The sequence below is a fragment of the Ctenopharyngodon idella genome, chromosome 7 (assembly GCF_019924925.1).
Source record: "Ctenopharyngodon idella isolate HZGC_01 chromosome 7, HZGC01, whole genome shotgun sequence".
NCBI lineage: Eukaryota > Metazoa > Chordata > Actinopteri > Cypriniformes > Xenocyprididae > Ctenopharyngodon > Ctenopharyngodon idella.
In genome coordinates this window covers 11425370-11443327 of record NC_067226.1, presented here as the reverse complement: position 1 = coordinate 11443327, position 17958 = coordinate 11425370, and the positions used below count along the sequence as shown (strand labels likewise).

General features: G+C 38.3%; 1 protein-coding gene across 2 annotated transcripts in view; it reads left to right on the top strand.

The window, feature by feature from the left end:
* Positions 1-6820: 6820 nt before the first annotated feature.
* The window catches only part of nkd1 (NKD inhibitor of WNT signaling pathway 1), a 28326-nt gene continuing 17188 nt past the window's right edge, over positions 6821-17958 (top strand). Inside the window, exons 1-3 of one of the 2 annotated variants that reach the window (XM_051898535.1) lie at positions 6821-7114; positions 7222-7254; positions 7458-7597. In XM_051898535.1, coding sequence (XP_051754495.1) covers positions 7090-7114; positions 7222-7254; positions 7458-7597 — 198 coding nt within the window. In that variant the 5' untranslated portion in view covers positions 6821-7089. The remainder of the gene's footprint in view (positions 7115-7221; positions 7255-7457; positions 7598-17958) is intronic. The other variant, XM_051898536.1, reaches the window with a different exon arrangement.

Here is a 17958-nt window from a genome sequence, read left to right as displayed (position 1 = left end):
TTTGTACCTCTATAGTATTTGTTGTATTGTTTGTAATTTGTTTGTAAATTTCTTTTTATATAACAACAATTATATATATTGGTAATTATGCCCTTTGAAGGTTATTGGACACTGTGAAATTTTTGTTCTTTAAGTTTGTGACCAGCACATAAAAATTATTACTTTTTTCAGTAGAGTAATAATAAAGAAGCTGTCCTACATTCATTAGTCTCACTGTGTTGTGCTTGGAAAACTGCAACATCACGAAAAAAAAAGGAAAAGAAAGAGAGAGAGAGAGAGAGAGAGAGAGAGAGAGAGAGAGAAATTAATAAATGTATAGGCATCGGTATCGGCGAGTACTAGAAAAAAAGTATCGGCACTCGTACTCGGTCCTTAAAAAGTGGTATCGGTGCATCCCTACTAAATGTTTTATTTTGCTCTACTCTATGGACAGTGCATAATCCTTTACAGTTTTCTGTGTCTTTAAGACACTAAGTAGAGTTTCTAGCTGCAAAATTTGTCATATTTTTATTTTATTTTATTTTTTTTACAACAACATGTTGTCATATAAATGTTAGGCCTGTATGACTTAAAAAGAGCAAAGACTTTCTGTAATGAAGCTTTAATGTTTTAGAGTCTGGGTCCTGTTTACACCTGGTATTAAGAAGCGCTTTCGTCAATCTGATCACAAGTAGATGATGCTATAAATGGGGTTTAAAACGTTTTGTCCACTTTCGACCACTTCCAGAGGTAGTCGAAAAAGCATTTGACCGGATTGCTTTCATAGCATAAATGCTCATGTCTTCAAATGAGTTCAAACAACCACAAAAGATCACCTATTCTTCGCCTGTTGACCTAATGCGTATACATTATGGGAAGCGCGTTATAGCCAGATGGGATTTAAACGACTGAAGACCTAAATTTAGTTTGATGACGAATAATTTTAGTCTGTTGTTTGCTCTCTCTATAAGTTTTTCCATCGCAGATCTGCAGATCCACAGATCCACATGCACCACCAACATGAGAAACAAAAAACATTTAATGGAAAAATTTATTTTGAAGCATATGTTTAACAATAGTTTAGCAACAACTGTGTCTTGCACATGAGTTTTTTTTCTGTATATGGTTCATATAACAGTTACAGCGACAATGCTGCCAAGATTGTTCCACAGTTTCTTTGTGCTTAGTTTTAAATATTGTTTAATTCATACATTAATTATAAGATCATGGACACTTAATTCAAGACCTTAGATTTGCTTAGAATGAACTTATTTATTCCATCCTTTCTTTTTTAAAATCACATTTACATCAGAGTTCAGTGTAGTTATTGTATCATGGGAGTTTCCCTAAAATCTGTTTCTCTTTTGCTCTGTTTGCTTTTCATGCTATAGCTGAGGATATTCCACACACACAATCATCTAAGACTGAGTTTTCCATGCAGTATACACATGGACATATTATCACCCTCCCTCTCTTTCTTCATAAATCCAGGGTTGACTGCCATCTTCACCTCCGTTTGACTCCTTTGAGAACAACAGCCTCTTCCACACTGTGCCGTCAATGTAGTACAGGGCAAAAGGTCAAATATTGTACTTCAAAATAACAAAAAAAAAAACATGTATCCATTCAGACAGTATTTATAGTAACTCTTAAAGCCCAGGTATACTTAATTTTCTGTGTTCCGCTCCATCTTGCACACAGTTGAGTGCTTTCAAAGTATACTCTTTTGACCGTGAGCGCGGATAGATGCTTTCGTGGACCATTCTTTTCAAACGCTCAAATCATGCACATGCACTGCACAAGTCTGCTGGTCTGCACACGGACAGTGTGTGCAGACATCAGTGGACTGTGCTGATGATGAAAAAGACAAGTGAAGTATACTTTCGACATTACTATGGACTTTTAGTTTAATATTAAAGGGTTAGTTCACCCCAAAAAGAAAATTCTGAATTCAGAAGCTCAAACGTGCTGCGTAACACACATTGAACCTCAATGGTTACCCAGCACGTTTGAGCTTCCAGAAGAGGTTTGTTCTTGTGCGTTATTCAAGTTAGTCGCTTATCAATGCTTACATGCGCATAAAAGCCTAAATGTAATCTTTTCATCATAACAAGTGATCAATTCTCTTTAGAAAATTTGGACTAAACCGCTCGATTCATATGGATTAGTATTCCGATCTCTTTATGAAGTTTTTGAAGCATCAAAGTGGTAGTTACAAAGGCAGTCAATGGAAGGAAATCTGACAGCATTCTGTCATCAAAAAGATCTTCATTTGTCTTCCGAAGATGAACCAAAGTCTTACGGGTGTGGAACGACATGAGGATTTTCATTTTGGGGTGAACTAACCCTTTAATGCAGCTGAAGACATCAAAGTAATCTGGTTCATTTCTGCTTTTTTTTCAGATCAGTATAAACAGAACATTTTCTTTATTTAAGCAACTGAGTGTTGGGGATTTTTTGAAATACTCTCATTATGGATACAGTTTTTGTAGTTTTTTTTTTTTTTGAAAATGTTTTATAAACTTGTTGAAGTTGCTATGTTGAAGGATATACATCATTTCAGCAATAAGCTAAGAGAGCGAGAGAGAGAGAGAAAGAGAGATAGAAGATGGGATGTTTTTGGATGGCCAGTGTTTGGATCAGGAGCAGGATTTGTCTCTGAAGCTGTGGTTAAAGGTTTACAATGCAGCAGCCCCCAGGGAGCGTCTCACTTTAAAGCATGGATTTGTCTTGGTGGCACCTCTTATCTCAGGAAACTGTTTATCTCCAGTGCCTTTCTCTTCGCTTTGTTTCTTCCCTCCAGTTTTGCTTCCTGTTTAGTCCTTGTTGTTGTCATTATTTCTGGTTTACCATCTTTGTCCGCCTCTCTGACCATCTGCTCCATTCGAAATAACCAACAAACTCTGTTTAAACTCTTACTAACCAACATTTATTTCCTCATCATGTCTGTCTTTCTCCTATTCACCACATGCAGTTTCCCTCCAGCCGTCTCAGTGTTCCCCGCATGCAGTCTACCACTCACCTACGTCCACCCACAATGCCATTACAGTAGCTTTCTTTCATACTCTGTCCTTCTCTTCCTTCCTTTCTCCTTTCTCTCCTCCTCTCTATGGCCTGTGACAGAAAGGATAATTAACGAGCATCATAAAGCGCTCTCTCTATTAGCCGTGCTGTGGTGAGTTTGCCAGCTCTGTCATTCCGAACAAAACCATGCGGCTCTTCTATTTGATCCGCACTTCAAAGAGGGATCCCCACTGTTCTCCGCTCAGCGCTCTAATTGTGTCCTCATTTTGGATGGGGCAAAAACCCCCAACTGCTTCAAAACCAGCCAGTGCAGGGCACAGATAGCACAGAGAGGGGACACACACTCAGATAACCACTTTGGGAGAAGTTTTACTTTTATGCTTCCATGTGATCGGTTTCCTGATTTTAGGCTCCTAAGCAATTCTTAGGAGTTTAGGCTGAAAAACTGGTCTTAGATCAGTATGAGAGAGCAATATTTACTTGTGCACACAAAGGTCACAAAAAAAAGGTGTTAATTAAAGTTAATGAAGCTAATCTGTGTCTCTGCAACCTATATGAACAAAAAGGCCGTCAATAACCATGAAGGACACATTAACCATTCTCAAATGCCACTTATCACATTATCTGTTAGTCTGAATTGACAAAAAACAGACTGGTATGATTTCAGTCAGACTGAAGTGTTTACATGTTAAAAATGTGTATTATTGCTTTAGTTCAACTGAAATTGTACTTTTAAAGTACATGCATCTGCATTATAACCAGAGCTAACGACTGGTGTTAATCCTTCTTGGCTGTGATGCCTGATTATCAGGAGCCCTACATGTGTTTGAGTATGCGTCCGGATGTTTGTGTGTGCCTCATCAGATAAAACGGCATTCTTAAGTGGGACACCACAGTTTCCCCTTTTTACACCAGGAGCCCACAAGATAAAACACCACATCAGCATCCTTTTAATTACAGGATGAACCTTTTAAAAAAATAAGCTTATCCAGTAAGATGCTATACTCCTAGAGCACAGCATACATTATATTGGGCTTCAATGTGTCTTTAATCATTTGTCCTTTAAGCGATTTTAAGCAGTTTGATATTTAAATTAGGTTTATTTAGACTTTCTTAAAGATATAATTCTCCCCAAAATAAACATTCTGTCATAATTTACTCATCCTCATGTCATTCCAAACTGGTATGACTATTTTTGCAGAAGACAAAAGATGTTTTTTTGTCCATATGTGACCCTGGACCACAAAACCAGTCATAATGGTCAATTTTTTTTAATTTTTTTTTTATACATCATCTGAAAGCTGAATAATAAATAAGCTTTCCATTGATGTATGGTTTGTTAGGGTAGGACAATTTTTGGCCGAGATACAACTATTTAATAGTCTGGAATCTGAGGGTGCCAAAAATCAAAATATTAAGAAAGTCACCTTTAAAGTTGTCCAAATGAAGTCCTCAGCAAAGCATATCCACTCACAAAAATACATTTTTGATATATTTACGGTAGGAAATTTATAAAATATCTTTATGGAACATGATCTCTACTTAATATCCTAATGATTTTTGGCATTAAAAAAAAAAAAAGATAATTTTGACCCATACGATGTAGTGTTGGCAATTGTTACAAATATACCTGTGTGACTTATGACTGGTTTTGTGGTCCTGGGTCATATATAATGAAAGTTAATGGGGTCCAGTGTTGTTTTGGATCCTACAGACTTTCATTATGGACATTCTTCAAAATATCTTAAACAGAAGAAAGTCGTACAGGTTTGGAATGACATGAAGGTGAGTAAATGATGAGCAAATTTGTTTCTTTTTGGTTCAACTGTCCCTTTAAGATTTAGGAATTCTGCAGTAAATAATGTAGTGCAGTAGACAGGGTGGATTGTGTTACCCATCACGTGAGAAGCCCATCTTCTGCCTGTGTCTGCACTCATTGCACAACGAGGTCATGGTGCTAATCTAGCAGGCATACACACTACACACATGCCAGCCTGCTGTCTCTCACCACCCTCCCCCATCACACACAACTGTCCCAGGCTCCCCTCTTCTGACACACAGCATGCTGGGTCTTTACAAAGCCCCATTCTGCAGCCGTCCCAGGACTCTGCACTGTACTGCAGGACTGTTGCCCTCTGCCCTCTCGCACACCCAGCACTCTTTTGTCCCTCAAGAAAAAAGCAACGGTCACATGTCCACTGAACACCCCACAGCTGCTGGCCTTGTCCTCTTCTTGCTGTCTGTCTATCTGCTGAAAAGTTTACAGGTGATTTAAAGCGAAAGAATATGAATTATGTTTCTAAGACTGACTGTTTACTGCAGGACCATCATGAGAAGAACTACAGTAAGTGTGATGAATTTGATCATTTATTCGATCAGATATTGAAAAAGACAAGAACTTTCTAAAGAAAACAGCTACATGATGCATTAATCATTTCTTAGGAAAGAAGCAACTGATGAGCCATTACAATGAATTAATGTCAGTACCTCCCTTCCCCCATATCATGTACACACACACACACACACACACAACCTCCTCCTCATACAGCCTTCAAAGGCGATGATGGGAAAAGCCATCTCTCCGCTGGCCGCTTCAAAGCACAGGAAGTGTGTCAAAGCGACTAGCCGGCTGGTTCCCAGCCCTTGCGTGTGTGTTAGTGTGTGAGCTGGAGAGAGAGAAAAAATATGTGTATGCAGGGTGTAATAACATGCTCATCTCTGTGCGTGTATATATATGCATGTGTGTCTGGGAGGTTCAAAGCCAGTCAGAATCCTCTGCTTTGAGAGACTGGGTGTAAAATCCGCTGTGGCGTTGATGCCTCACTCTGGCAAATGCACATGTTTGTTTGTATGCGGATGAGTTTTTTCCGAGACCACAGACATGCAAGACTTGTCCTGGAAAAGGTTCTCCTTGTACACGAGAGAGTGATGCACTGGAATGTTTTTTTCAGATCCGTCTCAAACCTCATTCAGCTTTCATTAGAACGTCTTTAATGAGCTCAGATGACTTGTCTGTTTATGTCTGGCACCTAATATTAGTGCTTTATTTATGTCACACTTTGCTTGTTTATGGTCAGTTGTCTGCACTTTGACTATAAATACAGAATTGCAGGATGTTTTTTTCAAGAATACTTCACTGCGTCAGTTTTAAACAATGAAATGATGCCGTTGCCAGTAGACAAGTTGGAATCAAAGGAATGGGTTTCCCAAAAGCATCATGAGCTGCACCACAAACACATACTGTGCGTTTTTCATCTGTAGAATCACCTAATGCTGCTGATTTGTATGAGAGATGACTTCTGTTCCTTTCATCCCTCTCTTGGTGTCACTGGTTTAACCTGCATGTTCCGGTGTCAAGCTGTGGCTTCTTAATGCACCATGGAGAAAGTCACAGGATTAGGGATTGGAGGAGCTAAAGTTTTTGTAGATCTTTTTCCTAAATAGTATTTGAATGTCATATATCACATACATTTTATTTTAATTTTTATACATTTTAATAATTTTATTTTAACAACTGGACTTTATTTTCTGTTAGTGTAGATAGATAGATAGATAGACAGACAGACAGACCGACCGACCATTTCTATTTGAGTTTTGTGCATCTAGTCTATAGGCTACATTACATTGTAGTAAAGTTTCAAGCTAATTGTGCCGAGAGTCCAATACAGTTCATCCAGTCAATTGTTTTCACTCTTTAATGTTATTCAGCTCTTGTCCAAACCAGCGATTGGTGTCCGCTCGGCTGGACGTGTTTAGCTGACGTCCTGCTCATGGCGCCCACGGGGGGCTTTGCGCTGCTCTTTTTATATTTGGAGACTCCAAAAGAATCCCGCTTTCCTTTCATGTGCCGCCTCGGTCCAATCAGACGGAAGGAGAGGCGGCCTGCGCGAGGCGTCAATCACGCTCGCTGAGTGGCTGAAGCGCCTCTCGTCTCGTCCGCTGGAGCTGCAGATCACTCGATCCTCCACCGCTGCTGGATGTGTACGGAACCCGCGCGCTGTTCTTTACGGACGCTCACAAATATCGCATTCTTTCTGGATTGTTTTTCATTTCTGATGTTTCTCAATTGCTCTCCGATGCAGAGAAATGGGTAAACTTCATTCCAAACATGGTAAGACGGCATCTCTTTGGTGTATTGAAGCAAGTCTTTGATTTTAAAGCACTTGTGATATAGTTCTTTCGAGTAATATATTTATACGACTTATTTTCCCTTTAAAGCTGCTATTTGTAAAGCGAGGGAGAGTCCTGAAGGTGAGTAGCCTACACTTATTCATAATATTCACATATCGTTTTTTTATTTTTTTTATTTAATTGATAAAACAAAACAGCATCGTTAAACATTTACCGTAAACAAAAAGAAAAGCATTAGAAACTAAACTAAAAAAACTGTTTAACTGGTAGATACACAGTAATAGTTTTCAAAAATATGTATAAACTGTATTTTCTTGTTTTAGGCGATAGTTTTGTAGTTAACGCATGTTTGGCGAGGAAAGGACTGGATGACTGGATGGTTAAACAGAAGTATTACTGCTCGAGCTCGCGTGAAGAACAGCAGGACTGCCAGCAGAAAAATACCTGCGGACTGTCTCCACGGGTGCGTGAACGGTTTTAATAACTTATCATGCGTGCATGTTAGGTGTGAAGATTTTGGAGTTTGAGAAAGTTGGACTATACGTGACCTTTGCGCTTCGCCTTCCTTCCATTCAAAGGCTGTAGGAATCAACTGTTTGGGTTTTAAGTTATGGAGCGTTTAATGTTGCGCACTTTGAAGTAAGAAATGCATGTACGGAGCTGTTTGCAGTTTAAAGTTTGTATTTTAACTGATAAAAAACTTTGTTTTGTTGTGATAGCCTACAACAACATCGTTTACAACTGACGCAGTAGCCTACAACTCTTTTCTTTCTGAAGTTCTGCATGAATTGTATAAAATGTCAAGCAGTTTCAGCGGTGTCCTGCGTTGTGACGTGCTATTATTGATTTAAAACTATGTTAAACAAAGAATTCCAATTTTTCTGTAGCCTAATAGTAGGCTAGCCTACACATTAACTGAAAAACTAAGTGGAATATTTGTCATTTTAAAAATGCATTTCTTGTATGACAGGACCATTTAAAATGATGTTAGTCAAAAAGGGTGGTTTAAAAAGTGTTTACCGTTAACATAGCTACTAGCCTACATACTTTTCTGTGCGCATGTGTACATTTTGAATGTCGATGTTGAATAAAAGTTAAAAGTTAATGGACATGTTACATGACAACTACATGTAGCCTATTAGGTTGTAGGTTGTAAAAGTGTGTATAAGCGATATTCGCGTTGCAGTATGATCGTTGCCTGTTTCTAGAGGCCACACGCGCTTCTAGACCACCCAATTCACGCGCTTTGAAAACCATCGTGCCATTGTTTTGTGACGTCATCAAGAACAATAGTTTACTTTCTGGAAACACTCTGTAGTTTGAGCCCAACTATAAAAGCCAGCGGCGTTATTACCAGCAGTGATTAAAGGAGAAACACTCTCTGAATACACGTTTCCCTTTAATGATGTCTGTTAAAACGCTCTCCACGGTTTCAGCTGCTGCTGCCTTTGAAGCCAGAGGAGGAGATCTTGTGCTGTTATTCCTTTGAATGATAGAAAGAGGAAAAGTCAGTTTTCCAGACAGGTTCAGGCTGTCATTTTGAGAGGAAATATCAATAGGTAAATAAATAAATATATTTGGTATCTTAAAGGCGGCACATGTATTTGAAAGTAGGCTATATATTTGGATATTAACGTCTTTTTTATTGCAAGCAAAAAAGTTGTGTTTGCATTTTGAATTTGCCCAACAAGGAAAATATTATAGCAGTCATGTTTAGACAAAAGGCGCATCAACTTTTTCACTGGCAGCTCACATGGGTAAATGGTTTATTTGAACGTGGTGGGAAGAACTGTGTGAGGGCTAGGAACAGATGCAAGTTCTCTCTGTAGGTAATAGATCACGGCGGGTTGAAAGCATTGCAGGCTGACAGGCTGGTGACAGCGCTGTATTGTGAAGTAGAGAGAGGGGTGGAGGGAGGGCCAGTCTGTCTCAGATTCGGCATCCTAGTAAACACATAAGAGCACTGTCGTTTAGGAGAGGAGAAATCCTCTGGAAATACCTCAGAGTAAGCCTCTTTTGGTCAAGGGCTGTTGCGGAGTCTCAGAAGACTTTTTTGAGGGTTTGAGAGATAGCGAGAGACGCTGAGAGTGACAGAAAGAGAGAGAGAGGGAGGAAATCCAGTAGGATGCTATTAAACAGCCATCTCAAACAGCAGGAGAGTGCAGCCACAACTTCTTAAAACCCAATCCTCATGGACATCCAAACACAATACAAACTTTAAGAATCAGGAATGTTGCTTTTCTAAATCACTAAGAAAGTAGTGGCAATAAACAATGATTTGGCATGTAAGATGCATAATATTGGTCTGCAAACATAGACTTTGCAACAAAATTGTGAATTCTGGATTTTAGATCTTGTGGTCTGAAGGAGAAAAATAAGTTTAAGGTGCACTGAATGCATGGTTCTTGACTGGTTCAAAGTTCACACAGTTTGATGTTTATTACTGTGAGAAGGAGGTGTTATTGTAGCTGGAGATATCATAATGCACTGAACAAAGTCTGAAACTTCATTGGTTTACCTGTTTTGTTGACTTAGGTATTCAGACTTCACCACACTTAACTTTATAAAGCCATACAGTCGTTCAGTTTTTTATTTTAACATTTGCCTGTCAATATGATAGTCTGCAAATTAACCAGGGATTGTCCAACATAACCTGATTGTTTTTCTTCTGATGTACTAATGAGGAGTTTAAGAAACAATAGCAGTACTGAGGAGTGTGTGTGTGTTTTATCAGTTGGTGTGAAGTGATTTGGCCAGGCTGGGAAAGGATCCCTGCTGAAAGAATTCAAACATTTGAACAATTTTTTGAACAACATAAGCTTAATGGAGTGTTGTGGGAATGAAAGAATAAGAGAAGGTGAGAAGGTGTTTCAAATCATAAATATTTATTTGGAAATACTCATTTTGTTTTGACATAACAAAGAATCTCCAGGATAGTTTAATATTTTACGGAGTGATGAAATTTGAGGCTGGTTTAGCTGGAAAGAGTATATCCAGTGGCGAGCAGGGTGGGGCTGAGAGCCATGGGAACGGAGCGAGGCCGGTTTCGAGTCCCACGGAGGAGCTCCGGAAGGATAAAAGAAGGCATGACGACAGTGCAAGGAGAGAGGACCATTTATGTTGTTGTTTTGTTTTAGTCTATACTTTCATTTTGTTGTTTCTTTTTGTCATTAAGGGGAGACACTACAGGCAAAAACACTGTTTTTTCAGGCACCTGTCAATTTTGAGATTTTGCACTTTTTGGCTTTTCATAAAGTGTTTTTTCAGACTGGTGGAAAGAAAACATCCAAAATACATTTTTAAATGTATATCTTATGGCACTTTATCTATTTGCGTCTATAGAGTTCAATTACAGTAAATATCTTTAAAGGCCGTTTTCTCAAAATGAGTTTTTTCTCCTGCTCTGAGTCAGAAATCTCCACTTCAGCAGAACTTATATACAGCAAACTTTACAGTTTTATTCCTATCTATATTCTGAAGGCTTTTAAAGAGGGATTTGTTGATATATCATTCCTATCCTGAGTTATAGGTCCTTTTACTCAAAAAAACATGGCGAAAATAGATTTTTTAAGGCTATTGTCAGTATTCTCTAATTTACTAAAGCACAAAATAAGATATCCAGAATCCCCTCTGTAAAAGCCCTTTCATCTAATATATCAACAAATAGAACCAAGAATTTTAAACCTGGACCTTTCCAATTTCCAGATTTTGTTTTTGGAAATGTATGCAAATTAGCATATATTTAAGTATATAAGGCCTCATTTGCATATTAAAACATAAATTTATTCAAAACTTGTAATACATTTTTTTCTTATGTTTATGCCAGTAATAAACTGGAGAAGTTTCACAGTGATATCTTCTAATTTAAAAAAAATCCCTATTCACCTGTAGTGTCTCGCCTTAAAAGTTACGTTTAATGTTCGCCAATGTAGCCATCACCTTTTTCCTGATCTTCTGAATCAGAGGTGTTTTAGTATGATGCTGACACTATACTACAGATATTATAAAATCTGCTTGTCAAAAGTAATTATTACAAGTTAAACAATCTACTTATGTAAGATTCCTCTTTCTTACTGAGAAAAGCCATGGAGTGCTTGAAGAAGAATTACCTCACTCCCTGAGCATGAAGAAAGCATAAACCCCACTCATAAACCCAGGCTGATACTGGGACTAATAGAGACTACCTGGAGAGTTAGTTATTTATAGCATCTGTGCTTAAGTTCAGACAGTTGTGTGCGTCTGTGTTTTTAATGTGGTTCAGATGGTATGGATGGTGGGGAGTCTGAGTCAGGAATCTGTTTGATGAGTGTTTGTGTTGTGCTGTGTTAACTAGCCTTCACACACAAGACTTTCTTATGTGGAACTGCCTATTACATTTTCCAGTCTGCTTTGCATTGGTCCTGTGCTATTTGTAAACTACACTATAAGATCTTGTTCAAAAAGAGGTGAGGGTCAGGGCGGGTTGAGCTCTGGTTCTCATGTGTAAATTTAAGTCTAGCTCCATCATTTTGTGTTCTCTTTATGAAGCTTTTCCAGACCTACTGCTTCACTTTTTGTATTCTAGTCTAAAGTCAGTGCAGTGAGGCTCTTGTTCCCTTAAAATGGATGGATTGGTGGTCTGTCATCATGTGGTGCAGCTTTTATCATTGTGTGGCTTACAGTCATGTTTACTAGTCATTCTTTGAGGTGTTAGTCCCATTACTAAGCTGTAGTAAACCTCAGCTACTATAGTCATTATTCAAACAGAGACCATACCTTCTTAAAATCACTGCTTTCACACTGCTTTCATATTGCAGCTTTCAGTAAGTTAGCACCACAGTGCTAAAACCAGTCCGAATTACACTATCAAAGAAGAAACTCAACATCATAGCTCTAAAATCAGCCAGAATCAAAGTGCCAAGACCAGGCGATGTTACTGCTTTGAAATGTGGCTTTTGAAAACCACTCTGAAACCAGTTGGCACAGCAGTTCTAAACTAGGGCAAACCAGACAACATCACAGCTTTAAACATAATCTCCACCACAGTCAAAAGAGGCCAATAGGTCAACTATAAACCAGGCTTGATCATGACTTTGAAAGCATTCTGTATCACTCTGTGTAGTATCGCTCAGGGACCAAACACTTTGAAGAAGCCTAGATCAAACAGAGAACTGTAATTCTAAAAATAATTTCTTTAGGAATTTCAGAACTTTTTTGGGAAAATTTTTGGATTGAAAAACTCGCTATTTAAACCCTTTCTGACAACACGCACACTTTTTCTCTTTCTTGCTGTCTTCAGAATTTTCTTTACTGTAGCACAAAGTATGACAGTATATGCACTATATCCTTTGTCTCTTTTATTCCCTTCCCAATATCCAAAGTATTTCTTTCACTTTAAGCTTCAAGTGTGGTTGTCACACACTTACCCTTAGACTTCATTCTCTTTCTGTTCTAGACGTCAGCTTTACCATGTCTCTCCAGGGCTGGTTGAGAAAGGATGACAGAAAGAGATTGAAAGACAGAGGGTGGGGGCGGAAGGGAAAGGCTATGTTTTTTTTTCTTTCTATAAAAGAGAAAGAAAAGGGAAGAGGGTGCCTCTGGGGAGTGAGACAGCACCTGGCTCCAGTGCAGGGCTGTTGAGGGGCTCCTATGAGAAAGGAAAAGAGAATAGAGACGAGAAGGGAGGAGGGGAACAGAGGAGAGGAAGATTGTTCTTCCAGGACAGGAAGAGTGAAGAGACCTGCTGGTGGCTGTTCTGTCACCAACTCTATCAAATATTTGCCATTGTTTAATGTTAACATTACTGCTACAGAGTACAGACTGAACTCGCTCAATTTTCAAATCCCGAAACATATCTGTCAGTTCAGAACTGAGGAAATAAAACATAAACATTTTACACACATTTCCATACTTTGTTTATGTGTACGTGTGTGTTTTGTGTGTAAGTCTCTTTTAAGACTTTTGAAAACTACTTTTTTTAAAAATGTTTTAAGAAGAAGTCTCTTACGCTAACCAAGGCTGTTTATTTGATTAAACTTACAGTAAAATATTAAAAATATTGAAATATTATGAATATTACAAATTTAAATAGCTATTTTTCTATTTTAATATATTTTATATTTCATATATTTTATGTTAAAAACAGTTGTGCTGCTTAATATTTTAGTGGTCCAAGTAGTTTAGTTTTTCAAGTTTTTTTTAATGATTTAGAAGGTTCATAAGTCATTTATTTGAAATGGGATTTTTTAGTAACATTGTAAATGTCTTTACTGTCATATTTGATCTATCTGCTGAATAAAACTATTAATTTATTTAAAAAAAAAAAAATAATCTTAGTGGCCCCAAATGTCACAATGTCAAGGCCAACTGAGTCTCATTTACATGTATACATGCTGGGCGAAGTGGAACTGCAATCCCATTATCTAGGTCTGTTAGTTAGAAACTTCGTAAGAAACATACTGGCACGATTTTAGTTGAACTAAAGGGTGGGCATTACTTTTTAAAAAGACAGATTATTGTTATTACTGAAATTGAACTGTATTTAAATGCATTGACTGTCATTGACTCATTCATTGAGGTTTATGAATGGGTCTGTTTCCAGGAATAGCAGCCCATGCACTGCATCTATGTTGGGATAACCTGTAATGAGATGTGGAACTTGAAAGGCAGCTTTGAGGTGACTGCACTTTCCTCTCGAGTTACTCTTGGTTAGTAGACATGCAATGCCGGCTTGTAAGTACACACGGAAAGCATTGCAGTCATCTCGGTTGTAAGTGATTTACATGGTTTGCCACATGTTTTGTAGGTGTTTTTCCATTTAACTATGAGTAATGCAAGCGAGTAAGTATGTGTGTAAAAATAGTTTTCAGGTATGTGTGTCATGGGGGTGTGCTGGGGGCTGGGATGGCGCCTGGCTAGGTGCATCAGAGAGAAAGTGTGTGTGTGTGTTGTGCATTAAAGCACGCCTGTCCGGATGTGCTCTGGAGATCAAAGTGCATGGTGGGAATGTGTGGACTGAGTTGCCAGGATTAGCAGCTGAGAATTGGGCTGTGTTTTCCAAATTTCCTTAAGCACACATACATACACACACACACACACTCATCCACAGGCACAAGCAGCAGAGCTCAGGACAGTGTTATTCCAACCTCCTCAACACTCTTATTTATTCAGCTGCTCTGACACATTTATGTTTCTTCTGTACTTCAAAGGGGAAGTTTGAGATACTTGATTTGCTATCCATAAATAAACATTTACTAGTATGTATAACCTGACAAACATACATATATAAAATCCTTAAATTGTATCACAGTTTCAAAAGAATATTAAGCAATGCAACTGTTTTCAACATTGATAATAATAAGAAATGTTTTTGAGCCCCAAATCAGTATATTAGAATGATTTTTGAAGGAAGGATCATGTGACACTGAAGACTGGAGTAATGATGCTGAAAATTCAGCTTTGCCATCACAGGAATGTATTTCAAATGTATTAAAATAGGAAACAGTTTTGTAATGATTGTAAAAAAAAATATTTCACAATACACCTGATTTTATATTACTATTTTTAATCAAATTAATGCAGCCTTGGTCATCATAAGAGACTTATTTCAAAAACATTAAAATCGTACCGATCTTTTTTCTTTTACTTTTTTGTTTGCTCGTCACTTTAAGATACAGTAAGAAGAAAAAATGCTTTTTATTACCATGTTTAATTCATGATTTTATTGCTGTCTATCTGTGTTTTGAGTACTAATGAAATAGTAATACTGAAGGATTTGATAAATCTCTGACTTGCTGTTTCCACAAATCTCCAGCTCTCTGTTACTCTGGTGTTTAAAGTCCTTCAGAGAGGAACAGGCTGGAGTTTCGAATGCAATGTTTGAAAAGTCTTTCTCTGTATTTTTGGGGCAGTTTAGTTATTCCTTTTCTCTGCCTTTAAAAAGAAAAGGAAGAGGGGAAATGGGGAGAGGGTAAAGGAGGGATCACCTAAGGGGAAGAGAGAGTAGAACAAACGGGGAGCGCTGCCTCATTTTCAGTGCTTCAAAGCGCTCTCTCTCTGTAGCTTTCAAGCTTTAAAGGTGTCTCTAGTAAATGAGAGCGTAGCCTCACCAGTACTATAGCCTATGTTTGCATCATTTTATCTCAATAAGTGTCCTGTTGTTGCCTGCAAAGTGATAAGATTGATGCTTTTATCTCTCAATAACTATTCTGCCAACAACCTCTTTCTGTTGAATCTTTCAGTGATACTGACTGTGTACTTTAGTATATGTGTTGTGGATGTTGTGTTAGTCATATAGTCTAACTGTGTTGGGATGTATAAGTGTCCTTCTAGCTCCTGTATTTATATTATCTGCCTATATTCTTCATTAAGAAAGAAGAACTGCCGACGTCTTACCCCAACTTTTTTTGTTTTAATAGGAAGTACTGCACTTGTTAAAACATTTCATGGTCTTTGATGCTCAAAATACACGATCAAACAGACTTGATAAACATGCTTACATCCAGTTTAATAAATCTGCATTTGTTAAGCTCCCTATAACTACATTAGTAGATATGATATCCATATCTTTATAGAGATAGAAAGTGTTTATATGAGTAGAAAAGGCTAGAGTGCGTGTGTGTGTGTGTGTGTGTGTGTGTGTGTGTGTGTGTGTGCACGTGTTTCTGTGGACAGTAAGTGTGTGGTGACATCAGTGTAGAGCACTTTGATGTGGATGAGGTAATGTGTGAGGAAATGTTTGCAATGTTAATCTCATCTGAGAAATTACTAAAGAGCCTCTACAGAAACTGACACAAGCAGCTGCCCACACACATACCTTAATGAGTTCTTTATATCCACCTTGCAAAGATGACATAAAAAAGAATCTGCAATATTTTAACATGGAAATAACGAGACTGTGTGGTTGAAAAGACTGTTTGTGAAGCTGTTTCATATCTAGATAGCCTAACTGCTTTCTCTGAGACAGCGGCAGTGCAAACGCAGATTTCAGTGTTACGGTGAGATTTTTGTCAAAGGTTTAATAGACACGGGTGAATCATCATATACGAATGAGATTGCATGGGTGTTTGAATCAAGATTGCGATCTTTTAATGATTAATCATGCAGCTCTACCTTCAGGTAAGCTCAACATCTGAACAGACAGATTTGCACACACAACCTTTTACTGCATTTCTGTTGCTCAGCTTGCCTTGATTTAGAAACCTATGATTCAGTAAATTAGCAGGATGTGTTTGGATTCTGGATGCGTGGAATGGGCTTTTTGTGCCAGTGTGGGTATACGATTGTCAGGACTTGTAACTATAAAATGCTTGAAACATTGAATCAAGTGCTGTTTTACACACAGACTGTATGCTACAATCCTTAACAGTCCATCTGCTGCAACTCTCCCCCCTCTGTTCTCTACACCAGATCAGTTGTGGTCTTCAGTCCAAATCAAAGAGTGTAGGTTTGATTTTGACATTGGTGTGGACATAAAAGCAGCCAACTCCCACTCCATTTTTGCCAACGCATACATTCAAAGTTGAAAAAAAAAAAACATTCAGGGATTGACATTTTAGTCTATATTGACTTCATTTAATAAATTCTGTGGTGTTATAAGTTAAATGTAAGAAATGAAAGGGAGGCAGTTTAACAGAGACTTAACTTTAACTTTACTCTGTCCATAGTGTCAATCGTCAACATTTCTCATACTTCAGCAACAGAGTACATATACGTGATGTATGTAGAGAACTTCAGAACGTGTTGTTTCTGCTCCATATGTGAGTAAGATTGGTTTTGTTATGTTTCAGAGAACCAAGATATACTGTTGTTGTAATGTTAGCTATAGTAACTAGACGTTTTCTGTGTTATTGTTTTTCTGGAGCTGGGGCCTATACAATGAAGCCGGTATAGGTGGTTAGTCAGGTATGTTTCAGTTTAGTTTGCTCCAACCCAGGGTTTTAGGCACCATGAAAGTGGCTCAGCTTTTAGCAGTGTCCATCACCATTGTAAATTAAGCCTCATTTCCACTGAAATTCCCGGAACAATTTGTCCCAGAAACTTTTTTTCCCCCAGACCTGTTGCTGTCTGCGTTTCCATAGTGGTCTAAAGTACTGTGAGGATAAGTCCGGTGACGTAGGACTGTGTACGACTTTCCAGTTCCCGCTGGATTTCGTCCTCCACATATAAGCTTAATAAAGCCTGAAGCTCGTCATCGGTCCATCGGTCGTATTTTTAAACTCCAATGTTGATTCGAATAGCAAACAACTCTTACTGCACGCACTGCAACATACTTTTAAAAATGGTGGTTGAAATAAAATGCTGCGTGGACTCAACCATTCAAAATGCTGCGTGATCTCAACCAATCAGCATGCTCAGCACCCAAGTCCCACCCCTGAAAGTTCCTGAACTTTGAAAAAGTACTACCTCATGAGCAGGGACGTTTTGAGGGGAGAATTTTTACCTGGAACTTTATTTAGACCCTGGTTCCTGCGGTCGAAACACACCAAGTACCACCACAAAGTCCCTAGTTCCTGGGGAAAGTTCCAGCGGTGGAAACACACCGAGTACCACCTTAAAGTCCCTAGTTCCTGGGGAAAGTTCCTGTGGTGGAAACGGGGCTTTGGGCTCCACGGCTAACCTGCTCATGTTCTGGGTAAGAGATCTCAAACCAAAATTGGACCAGTCAGCTGTGAGCAAAGTGACACTTTTCTGATGCAATAAAGTAGTAGTAACAAACAACTTTCACACACATCTGATTGACAGATAAACCGCATGCTCTTATTTCAGTGTTTTTCATTTTGTGTATATTTCAGCTAACAGTTTGCTACGAACATTAACTCGGTCCATTCATGAAATGCATGTTCT